The sequence below is a fragment of the Falco naumanni genome, chromosome 4 (assembly GCF_017639655.2).
Source record: "Falco naumanni isolate bFalNau1 chromosome 4, bFalNau1.pat, whole genome shotgun sequence".
Classification (NCBI taxonomy): Eukaryota; Metazoa; Chordata; class Aves; order Falconiformes; family Falconidae; genus Falco; species Falco naumanni.
The window spans coordinates 106470370-106482709 of NC_054057.1; the positions used below are offsets into that span (position 1 = coordinate 106470370).

Sequence of the window (12340 nt, forward strand, 5' to 3'; positions counted from 1 at the left end):
CCTGCCACTTCTCTTGTTGAACCTGTGCAAATTCAAATAATGCATGTGTATATAAATCCTTCCCCCTTTCTCGCTGCTGACTGTATCTGAAAATTTTTACGAAATCTTAAAAACCTCAGTTTCATAGATGAGATGGCCCTGATTTTCTAGCTAAAATACAATTTCCGAATAAATGAAAAATGATGTCAGAACAGATCATATTTGTCTGGAGCCAGTTTGGTTTTTTCCTCCCAAACAAGTGAATTGGAAAGACTTTTTCCTGAGTAACTTTTGTAACATTGCTTGCTACAGCTCAAAAGCTTTTTAGCCCCTTTATTTACATGAAGAGTTTCCTTCTGTGTGGTGTGCTTAAAGGGGAAGTAAGTAGTGGATCAGGGGAAGCTTCACCGGAGGACTTAGGAAGTTGTGAAAGCAAAACCACAGCTGTACTGATACTTCTGTGGATCTTCAGTTGCCTTTACCATCCTCTGGATGCTGGAGAAGAGCATATTGTTTAGAAAAATACCCATCTTCAGAATTTCTGGCCCTTCTGAATGCTTGTGAGTGGGCATCTCAGCAAACATAAATGAAACCACCTGTCTTTTTATGCTACCAGCATGCTGAGGCCAGAATCCAGTCACCGTATGGAAATGTTAGATCCAGTGTATTAGATGTGTACCAGTGTCTAATGTTTTCTTCAAACCTGTCTTGTCAGTGCCTTGAACTTCATCCTCTGTAGTGGAACTGAGGACAGTTCTGTCTTGGAGGATCCAGATGTGTCAGGGAAGTTGTTTTTAGTGAATGCAGCTCTGGTTTGGTCAGCTGAGAATGAAGCCTGAGTCAGTCCTGCCTATAGTATCTTTTTTGCATGCTCCATGTGCTATAATATACAAGCACAAGGTGGCAGCTGAAGTTCAGTGCTTAAGAGTTCAGTGCACTTAATTGGAGCAACTAAAACATATTTTTTCCTGAAGAGTTAATCTGCAAGTTTCATCAATCATTCCATACTTGAAAAATTGATTGGAACTTTGTCTTTCCAAGCTGCTGTATTTGTGCTATTGTCTGTGTAAGACTATCTGAAATGTGGACCAGCTGGATTATGTGCACTAACTCTGTTCTTAAATGTTGATTACTAGGTCACTGGAACAGGGGGACCTTTTGGAACCAGTAACATTCAGGAGCATCTCTTGCCCTTTGATCTGTCAATTTTCAAATCGCTTCATCAAATAGAGGTATGACTGAGATAATGCGTATCATTTTATGGAGGCTTTGTGAATGTCAGGTCTGCTGCATATCTCCCAGAACTGGTAATTGTATGCTTTGATTTTGTGCTGGAATTGGGGCATGCAGTGTTTACAGGGACTGTTCCATTTGGGAAAAAATGTTTTCTTTTTTTTTCCACAAGTCTTGGAAATAAGGATGCCAAATATAAATGTTTAGAATAGCTTGCACTGTGTGTGCGCCTTCAAAAAGACTGAGATTTCCAGCATAGATGCGAAACCTAAAACCAGGGTGATTTTCCATTGCCTTGAAGATCTAACAAATGGGTTATAATGGGATCTCCTATTACAAAGCACTTTCTGTTTGGAAAGCACTAAATATTTGTGAAAATGTCCTGACATTAATTTTGCTTGTGAAAGTACATTTTTGTAGTGCTTCTTGTTTGATAATTTGCAGAATTTTTTCATTGGTTTGCTTTCACTGTGAGTAACAGGGTTTCTAGTAGAAGTTGTCCAGTGAGTATTGTACAAAATACTTTCCTGACCACTTCAGATCTTTCTGGAGGGAGAATATTCCAATTTTGTTTTGCAGTCTATACTTGCTATCCACTTTTGGTGGATGCCATGCCTTTTCTAGTGCATGAATGCTATGGCCTCGTTGATCTGCGAGTCTGAGTTGGTTGAGAACTGAAGTGGATTTCTGAAGTCAGTGATTTATTGACATTTTAATGAGAGAAAGAAACTATAGTGGGCTGGAGAGTGGGAGAGTCTAACATACTGCAGAGGGGATACTGCAGAATAGTATAAACTTTTCCTTTCCTCTGACAGTGGATAGTTTCAGGTGTAACTTCGCTTAATGGGGGGTGGGGGAAGGTTATTGGTCTTCAAGACTCTGTAATTGTATGTTCATTAAATGTTTTGGCTTGACTGGTACCAGACTGACATTTTCATCTAGTAGTAAACACTGTCCAAAAATTAAGTAGTAATCTGGAAAGAATTTTTTCCTTTGGCAGGAGCTCTGTGTCTGTTTGGTGCCATTTCTCTGATACACCAGCAAATATGCTGGTTGTCATTGCACAATGTGTGTGACCATTGTGGGAACCTGGTTTCTTGACAGAGGCTGTAGCAGACCTTTGGCTTTGTTCCAAATTGGGCTACAGAAAAAAAGACTTTGTAATCTTCAACTTAGTGTAATTAGCTCACTAGTGTATTAAATGCTTAGATTAGTATCCTCACTTCCTAGGCATTTCTTTTTTCTTATTTACAATAAAGAACATATGATACCAAAATAAACATGTCTGCAGGTAGAGCCATAGCTTGGGATACCTCTCCTTTTGATAACAGTAAAATACTGTGCCCTATTAAACTGACTGGGTAGTGTCACCTTGAAGAATACATGGGGCAGGTAGAAAGTCAGTGGAGAAGCAGCTTTGTTCAAACAGATGTTTGAATTTCACTTTTGTGTAGTCATGTCTCAATTTTTTGCTTTAGCTTTACCAAATGTAGGTATTTCTGACCTGATAATCTCAGGAGATTTTTAAGGGAGTACTGTAACTATTTTGAAAATTGGTAGAGAATCTGCTATTGAAGCTTTTTGCTGCCTCTTCCATGGCTCATTTTTGTCTGGTTTATCATTTCTGACTTTAATATTATTTTTTTAATAGATCAGTCATTGTGGGGGGAAGCTTATCAAAGGACTGACTTCATCAAAACATGCTCTGGCCACAATGAGCATTCGATTTTCAGCAACATCGATGAAGGTAAGAGTTTCTACTTCTGGTGGGTGTTCAAAGCATATGCAAAAATAACATGCATATTGTAGAAATAACCATTTGGAGTCCATGTAGTTCTCTGTACTGCCTATTGCAGGTCCTGCTTTTAAAACCGTGGATTTGAAAGGATTCTTTAACCTTTCAGAATCTCAACTTCAAGTGGAGGAAGTGTTTATATATGTCCCTTCACAGGGACATTTCTGATGCTTTTATTGGAATGTATGTTTCTGTTTTTCATCCAGAACTGAACGCATAAGTCTTTTTTTCTCTGGGCTTTGGTTTGGCAAGGAGTATCCAGTAGCATAATTTTCACAGTCCCTTTATTGTTTCTCCACATCCTCCAATTTGAATCAGCTGCTAGTGTTGGAACTCCCTCCCAATAGATCTAAAATAATTCTGACCCAGTCAGCTCACATCTTAAGATTTTACAACTTCAATCTAGGTGATTATAAAACTTAAATCTTCCTTACTTAAGTTTGTTTGCCTTGCTTTCAAAACTATTACCTTTCGCTGAAGACTTAAGCATAGTATTTTAGTGTGCTTGTCTTAAATAGGAAATCCTGGTGCCTGAGGCCTCAGAGTTTGATCAGTGGGAGCCAGAGGGTGCATCTTCAAGTTGTCCAGTGACAGCAGTTATTCCAACCTGGAGAACCTTAACAACTTTGGATATGAGTCACAATAGCATCTCTCAAATTGATGATTCAGTGGTAAGAAATATTTTTTCATTTGTGGAAAAAGTATGACTGATCTCCAGTGACACGTTACACAGCAGAGATTTTGCATTTGCTTTATATATCTCTTTTCTGAAATACTCAGTTGCACATACTTTATGTTGATTAGCTACCCAAGTTAATGCTTAGGAGATTTTTCTTTTACTACTTGGATATTTTCTTTGCTAAAGAAGAAACGTTTGTCATTCTATGCTCTGTAAGAAACACTTACATGAACACTTTGAAACGTGCTGTTACTGTTTGCATTGGCCTTAGTTAATGGGGCTAAACTGGGAGCAACTTACTTGTCTTCAGTGAGAAACCAGGTTTCAAATTAAAATTTAACCACACTCCTCAGAGTAATCTGGTTTTCTTAAGAACAAGATTAAATTCTGTTGTACTATGTCACTTGGAATGCTTTTTTAATGCCAAAAACCAAGAAGAGGGACTGTGCATTCGATGATACCTTTCCTTTGCTTGTTGGTCAGTTGATAGTGAAGCAAGTATGGCCCAATTTATAAGCTAAATGCATTTGAGATGCGCATTTTTTCTTCTCTTCTAGAAATTGACTCCGAAGATTGAATTCCTGGATTTGAGTCACAATGGGGTGTCTCTGGTAGAAAATTTACAGGCAAGTGATGCTTTTGAAGGTGTTTCTGTTGTTTTTTTTAAACAGACTGCCTGAGACCTTGGAACACATATTCTTTTGCTTCAGAGTTTTGTTGATTATTTTCCTTCTGGAAAATAGTTTAAGCCCAAAAAGCTTGTCCTTCATAACGTCAAGTACTCTTAGTGGTTCATTTCTTACTTTGGATATTTTCATTTCTTTGCCAATGCTGACGTACAGCATTAGTCCTTAACTCAGTTCATTCACTGTCAGCTGTATCTGTGGGTTGGTAAAAATGCAGTTGAGGAAGTTCCTTTTATATAAGCTTGAACCTGTATAATGACCAATTTCATGTTTTTCATGCTAGGCAGTGTCCAGCATGAAAACGCTGTTGCACAAAAAAAGAGCAAGCCATAACGAAATGTCTTTTGTATTGTTTAATTTTAGTGGATTGGTGTATGACATAGATTTTCTGTGCTTTTGTAGCATCTTTACAACCTTGTTCACTTGGACTTATCCTACAACAAGCTTACATCACTGGAAGGTGTTCACACAAAACTGGGTAACATCAAAACTCTAAATTTAGCAGGCAATCAGCTGGAAAGTCTGTGTGGTCTTAACAAACTGTATTCGTTAGTCAACTTGGATCTGAGCAACAACAAAATAGAACAGGTAACTTGATTTTGTTGTTGATTTGTGCTTTTGATCACAAGCTGTTTCTTTTACTGGGTGAAACTGCAAATAAAGGTGGCTGTAGCAATTTGTTTTCTAGTTATCACATGTAATTTATGTAAGAAAGACTCAAGTCTGTATGTTCGTTTTCATTTAGCCAAACTCTAGCAATCCTCTTATTCAAAAACTTTCAGATTGATGAAGTAAAAAACATAGGAAACCTCCCATGCTTAGAAAAGGTGGTCTTGTCCAGCAATCCATTGAGCATCATCCCTGACTACCGGACCAAAGTACTTGCTCAGTTTGGGGACAGGGCCTCAGAGGTAAGCCACAGTGCGCTTCTTCCTTTAGAGCTGGCATTTGAAAAAATCTTTTTTTAAACCCTGGTGAGGAAAGTAGAGCGAATGTTCTAAAAACCTGATGAGTTTTTAGTGTGTGTTGGAGAAGACCTTTAGAAAATGAAACTATATTAACATTTGACAGTGCTGCTGGATGTAAATGGAAGTTTACCCTGTCTTCATTGCATAACGGTATGTTAATATTGAAACAGAGTTGTGCTAGAAGGGTGTTAAGCTTACCAAGCATTTCTGAGTTTGCATTAAACTCACAGCATGTTAATGCAGTGTCTGTGATAATTGTTTTTGTGTGATGGTTACAAAGGTGCATATAGTTTGCATTAAGCTAAGTTAATATTTAATTACATTCACGAAAATAAATTGCAGAGCTGCCTTGTTTTCAATATTTTTAGTTGTTTTAACATTTTTTTAGGTCTGTTTGGATAACACTGTTACCACAGAAAAGGAACTAGACACTGTGGAAGTACTAAAAGCTATTCAAAAAGCAAAGGAGGTTAAATACAAACTGAGCAACTCTGATAAAAAGGTGAGTTTGGTGCAGTGAGAGGAGTAGGATGTGCTGCATACGAAAACAATTTCTATGAATTTGATCTAGTGGAATTGATTAAACTTTCCTTAGCATTAAAGATTTTACACTTTCTTTGTGCTTTAATGTGGTATGAACTTTTAATGTTGTCTCTTTCCTATTTAGTTTTCAGTGTAATTTCAGTAATTATCTGACCTTCCTTTTTGTGCTGGCTTGGGAGAGAGGAAGTGGGAGGAAAAGATAAGATGACTTACTTGTGTACACAATGAATATGCAGTTGACCTTAACAGACATATTTTAAATATGATACAACTATTGCAGAAGTGTGACTGTACTGCTTGTGTTGCAGAGTACTGAAATGACTTTCCCAAACTTTATTCTTGTGAGTATTTAGCAGTGGGAAAGAATCAGAAATTGGAATCCTTCTTGCCATCTCTTGTGTGTGCTGTGCAGTTGGTTAGTCTTGTTTTGGTAATAAACTTAAATCAGGACCTATTCTGACCCTATAGTGTAGAAAACCTGTTTTCACTTTCTTGTTTGTGAAACTCACTGCTGGTTTGGTCAATACAGTGACTAGTTAGTGATCAGAGTGACCTTCTAATAGATTCTTAGTGGAATTCCACTTAATGTGAAAATAGAAACTTCAGAGGATGTTGCCTCCCTGCCAAAAAAAATAAGCTGGCACTAACTTTCCTTGTACTAAAATTGAGAAAGCTTGTAGACGTTTTAGTTCAGGATCTAATGCGTCCTGTGTATTTAGGTTTTTTCTTTAATCACTGCATACTTTCTTTATTAGATCAGTGAGGACTCCAGGCTCACTGCTGCCAGCTCCAAATCAAACTGTTCTTCTCTTACTGTTCGTCCTTCCTCTCCCTCTCTGCCTCGTCCTGTCAGCTCCAGCCAAGGTAATCATGTATGTATCGTGCTGCTGGGCTGAGCCTCTTGGTTCTGCTTTTCTAAGCTGCATTGATATACATGAGTATTCTGTGCATGGATATAGGATTTACCAAGACAAAGCAGAAAGACCTGGTAGTATTGATTGGCTTAGGAAGTGGAGTTGTATGTATGTGAATCAGCAAAACTGACCTGTGGTTCACTGTAGTCTTAACTGTAGTGGAAGTCTGGGAACAGGACTTCTTTTTACTGCATCATCCTGCAGAAATCACCAGCAGAGGATTATGTATCTTTTCCTAGATTAGATACATGCATTAATAGAAAACTATGGCATATATAGACATGCTTTTAAAATTGCTTCTCTGTCTCCTTTTGGTCTGCAAAATGTGAGCTCAAGCAGCATATGTGCCATTATTGTTACTTTGTTAAGAGCTGCATTTCTGTCAAACAAGGAAGAAGATAGAAAAAGGAGATGAATACAAGAATTGTGGGATTAGCATTCTGGCTGAGCCTGCGATTGTAGCACAGCTGTTGTGCTTTACAGCACCTACTAACCTTAGGTGAAAATTTTTACTGTGTGTTTCAAAGAAGTGTGCCTGTTGCATTAGGAACTTGGAAGAATGGTTTTCATCTTTTGCCAGGAGTGTGTAAGACTGATTTATGTGAACATTCATTTGTGACTGGGAAGAAAAGAGAAAGATACTTTTTTGTTTGGCTTTTGCCTGAGTGAAAACTTCAAGTGCAGTAGAATATGAATAGTGGGAGAAGACCATTTAAAAGAGCGGGGATTATATTCTCAATAATTCATGGTTTAACAGTTTACTCTTAACAAGTCAGTGGATTGGGGAGAAAAAACATGCTTGAAATAACTGAACTTTGAAAAAAGTCCATTGCTGTAATTTCTGCAAAATCACTATAAGTTTCTTAGTTCACTCTAAAAATGAAATTATTCTGACAGCTTTTGATTAAAGGACAGACAACTCGGATACAGATTTACTTGCTGTTTATGTACTTCATTTGCCCTTGAAGCCCTTTCTAGATCATTTTTCATCTGCAGATAAAATGCCAGTTTTCCTAAAATGAAATCAGTGCTTGCTTTAAAGCATTAAACATTTAAATTACAGGATTGAGACAGTTTGTATAATAACCTGGAGTTTTATACAGAACTAGCTGTAAAAATACATGCTAGCAATCACTGTGACTGTTGAACAGTTACTTGTCAATAGTCTTTTTCTATTACAGTAAATGTTTAGGAATAAATAAGTTTTGAGAGAAAAAAAACCCTAGATATTTCTTTCTGAAGTACTTGACAGTTTTAAAGAGACTGGTATAAGATTCAAGGTTTATTTACTGTAGTCCTTTCCTCTAAGTTTCCTTTAGTAGAATCTTGAGGAAGGGTTTTATCAATAGTAAGCAAATGAGGACTAAGGCAGGCTGTTTCTCAGCTTTAACAATAGAAATTATTTGCTATGTATCTAGCTATCAAGAGTTGTCTTCAAAATACTTATTTTGAGAAATCTTTTTAAAAAAATGGAAATATGCTAGGCAATTAGTTTCACTGTTAGACTTTAAATCATGAATAATGGAATTAATTTCCTGATATGCTATTTCTATGAATTGTTTTCTCTGCAGCTTTTCTAGACACCATCTGTTTCCGTAACACATTATTCATATTCAATGTTGCTGGCAAATGGCTTGTGGAAAAAGATTAAATATTTATATAGGAAACAAAACCCCCCAAAATAATGCTGTCATGTTCTGTTTTTCCTGTCAATTTATTTCCTCCTTGCTAACACAGTATTTTAAGTGATAAATACCTCTTATGTTTCCTCTGACTATGAGGTGGTTTGATGTAATCTGCTAAAATTACTATCAATCCAGAAAGATACATGCAGGAGTTCTTATACTCAAACCAGGAACATATCTACACTGTAACTCTGCACATTTATATACTTGAGCTGGCTCAGTGGTAACACTGAAAATTGATGTGCTCTGTTGTGTCAGTGAGATGCTGTGAATCTCAAACAAGGAAGAAGTCAAATGTCCCTGAGAGTGTTGGCTTATACGCACTCGTGATGTAAGTTTTTACTCATGATTCAGCCTTGAACCCTTCTAAAGGGTTCTGAATAGGGTGAGATAATTGTCTTGAGTGGCATTTGAGGGATCAGACCTTCTGAGTCTGGTTGAAGATTTTATACAGATATACTCATTCCCTTGAAGCCTACAGATGTTTGAGAGAATGGTACAAAGAGTGCTCGGCTGTGTTGCCGGCCTGGCAATGTTTTGGTAAAAGCAATGGTTAGTATTAATAAAACTGACTAGCAGTGTTAAAACTAAACCATGTGAAGAATTCTTACACCAGGTGTTGAGATTGAAATTGTTAGCTTGAAAAATGAGCTTTAGCAGTCTTTAATGCAACTTTCCGTGCAGTTAAAGATACTTCTGTAATTAGACTAAAATTCTGCTTGCTTTTGTTTTGCCCTGGCTATTACCTTCAGCTTTCTTTAGTGATGTATAATCAGATCTTGATTATACAGTTTTAATCCTACTTGTTTGGCAGAAAGTATTAGATGTTCATTTTGATTTTACTTCAGTGATTTTAAGAGCTGGTTATATTTGTTCTAGGAATAATTTGTGAAGAAACAGTCCTAGCCAGCAGTTTTTTGCAATCCAGTGGTTCGACTCCTACAGACCATACAGTTCCCCAGAGATGCTTTGAAATACCAGACTCCAGATGTAAAAATCAGGTAACTGCATCCTTCTGCTTTTATTTTATGGTATTTTTTAAAAGGTGGTTTTGCAAGCTTATTTCCAATATTAAACTTCTGTTGTTACAGTAATCCATAACAAAATGGTTTTGATTCTTGCAGCTATTATAGTGGAAAAGGAGGTAGTCCGAGATTTGAGTCAAGGGGTTGGTCCACCTTGTAATTAAATGCATAATCCAGATTTACCAGAGTTGCAGAGAATTGTTGTCACTGTCATGACTTTGAGATGTTTACCCAGTATTAGTATTGCATCATTTGATACCCACTTAAATACTGAGTGTAAGACTTGTATCTTTATTACAATATCAGTTTTTGGAAGGCAATTCTTTTTACTAGTAGAGCGGAAGAACCTTCTCCCTGTTAATAGGTAATGGCCTTCATTTGTCTTCAAAGTCCTGCTGTTTGATAACTTCTGTATTGTGATTTCATTTGTTGCACTGGAAACCCTTCATATGCATGGCTTCAAGGAATGAGACAGCAAGACTTGGGGGAGTCTCTTCCTTTTCTACCAGTGTAATTGGTCTTGTCAAGTTCCTTTACTTTTTTGCGTCACTTTACAGTATTACAGTAAATATTTGTAGTGTGCTGAAGTGTCTATGGGTCACAAGTTGGATCTATGCTCAACTCGGAAGCAGAGCTCGTCTTTTTCCTGCCTTAATTGAATGCCCAACTGTAAGCAGATAGTATTTTGGGATTGTCAGGTAGCTGTTCAGCTGCCCATGAGTACAACAGTCAGGACTCAGCAGTGAGTTGGCCAGCTTTAAAGAGGGGGAGCCACCACTGAGCTTGCTTTTCATGTTTGCTGAAGCCTGACAAAGCTGTAAGTAGGTGACAGCTTCGTGATGGTGCTTTCTCCTTAGGCACCTGCCTCTCTCTTGGATTCATGCAAAGAGTATGGAAGTGGTCATCATATGTGGTAAGCTGGACGCATAAGTTCTGTTTTAAATCCTTGTTAGCTTTTGGGTAATAGGTGGATGTTGCATTTTTAAACTTCGCCTTTAGGGCAGAACATGCTCATTGTATGCTGCCTCTGGGGGTTTTTTGAACCAAGATCAGTTTCATGGTGTAAATTGTTTTTAACCTTTGACCCCTGTAATGCAGTTGGTAGTTTCAAAATCAGTGATAGCTGTACTATAAAGTCTTCTAAATTGTAATGATATGCTTATTGTGGATGGGAAATGGAAGATGAGTTAAACATCTTAGGTTCTTACTTTCTGTAGAATTACATGCTACCAGCCTTTAAAATCAATGGCTGCGTGCAGTATGAAGATGTTTTACAAAATCACACTGACTTAATTGTAGTAACAAATGTAAACGTTGCTGTTCAGAGAAGCAGCACCATGAATTGTAGGTAACTATGACTTCTTTAACTCAAGCTTGTACTTACTGTGGCTTATCTCTTTTGAAGTTTGGATCATTCAGAGGAAGAACACTGTGCAGTGCTTGACCCCTGTAACACCGTCATCTTGCCTTTTAATTGTATGTCATACACTGCCACAAACGAAGATTTTATCCAGCACCTTTCTGCCTTGATAGTGCAGACTGTACAGAGATCACCTCCCTCCTTTACAGAGAACAAAGGAAGTCCTCTGTCTGATTCCAGAACCACAGACAAAGAAGATGGATATTTTGAAATGGGACTTCATGAAGGAGATCAGACTTTTGAATTCAGCACTACTTCAGATACTCGGTCATCTGACAACATAGCAGTGGAGAGTGTTGACATAGTCAAAATTCTCTGGAGTTTTTCTATTCACATTCACAAAGGACTCAGGCAGTTTGCTTCCTGTTTGGTTTTGACTGATGATATGCTAGCTGTGTTTGAGATTCCTCATCAGGAATTGAGAGGAAATTGCCAGCACATCCCTTCTGTTTTGAAATTAATGCTGTGTTTTCCATATACTGATCTAACAGAATTTGGCTTTCTCCTGCCAGAAATCTGTTTAACACTGAAGCTGAAAAGCAGTGACAACTGCTTGTTTATTGTTTCAGACTCCCAGAATCTTCAAGACTTTTATTCCTGTTTACACACGTGTTGCTCTCAGCACTACACATCAGTGTTACCAAGCTCCACATTGTACTGTGGAAAAGCAAACCTTCAAGAGTTTCTCTGTCAGCTTATGGAATTGAATTGCATTTCAGCAGAAGATGTTGAAGTAAAAGGTTGTTTCCCCACTTATCTTGTTTATGGGACTAAAACCAATGTTCAGAAAATCTTAGATCAACCAGAGCCAGCTGGCAATAACAAAGAATGGTCAAAAAACGTTTTGTGTTCTGTACTTTATTCTTCAGTGTATAAATCTTCTGACCAGGGTCCCTGTGTGGTCCATCCATGTTGGATATTTCTAACACCCCAGCATTTGTACATAGTAAAGGTGGATTTTGGTTTACTGCCAGGTAAATGGGTAGGCACAGAAGAGTTGGGAAGTGTATTTAAGCTGAATAGGATTCCGTTAGCATCACTTGTGTTGTATCCGACTCATGGTTCCATCCAGCAGAAGGGTTCATTTTTGGATGGACATGTGCTGCAGTTCCTTGTTGGATACAGATTTGTTACAGCGGTGTTTGTTCTACCTCATGAGAAATTCCACTTCCTAAGAATCTACAGTCTTTTAAGAACACTCCTGCAGGATGTTAAGACTATTATTATTTTCAAAGCTTCAAGCAAATCAGATGCTGTAAGAAATCACGTTGTGGAGGCAAACAGACATGGTCAGTCAGCAAGGTAACAATTCCCATAAACTGTCTGTTGCACAGTGTGGAAGTTAACTGTGGCCGAGCCAGTGTGTTTGCAGTGCTCACTATAATTGTTTTTGGCCCGTAGTATTGAAGTACT

At 37.7% G+C, this 12340-nt stretch overlaps 1 protein-coding gene across 2 annotated transcripts in view; it reads left to right on the forward strand.

The window, feature by feature from the left end:
• Nucleotides 1-12340, forward strand: part of NISCH (nischarin) — a 31475-nt gene that overhangs the window by 12884 nt on the left and 6251 nt on the right. Inside the window, exons 6-16 of one of the 2 annotated variants that reach the window (XM_040590915.1) lie at nt 1116-1211; nt 2864-2959; nt 3526-3678; nt 4244-4312; nt 4775-4960; nt 5155-5283; nt 5729-5842; nt 6639-6747; nt 9362-9483; nt 10365-10420; nt 10913-12229. In XM_040590915.1, coding sequence (XP_040446849.1) covers nt 1116-1211; nt 2864-2959; nt 3526-3678; nt 4244-4312; nt 4775-4960; nt 5155-5283; nt 5729-5842; nt 6639-6747; nt 9362-9483; nt 10365-10420; nt 10913-12229 — 2447 coding nt within the window. Of the gene's footprint in view, nt 1-1115; nt 1212-2863; nt 2960-3525; nt 3679-4243; nt 4313-4774; nt 4961-5154; nt 5284-5728; nt 5843-6638; nt 6756-9361; nt 9484-10364; nt 10421-10912; nt 12230-12340 lie in introns of those variants that run through there. The other variant, XM_040590916.1, reaches the window with a different exon arrangement.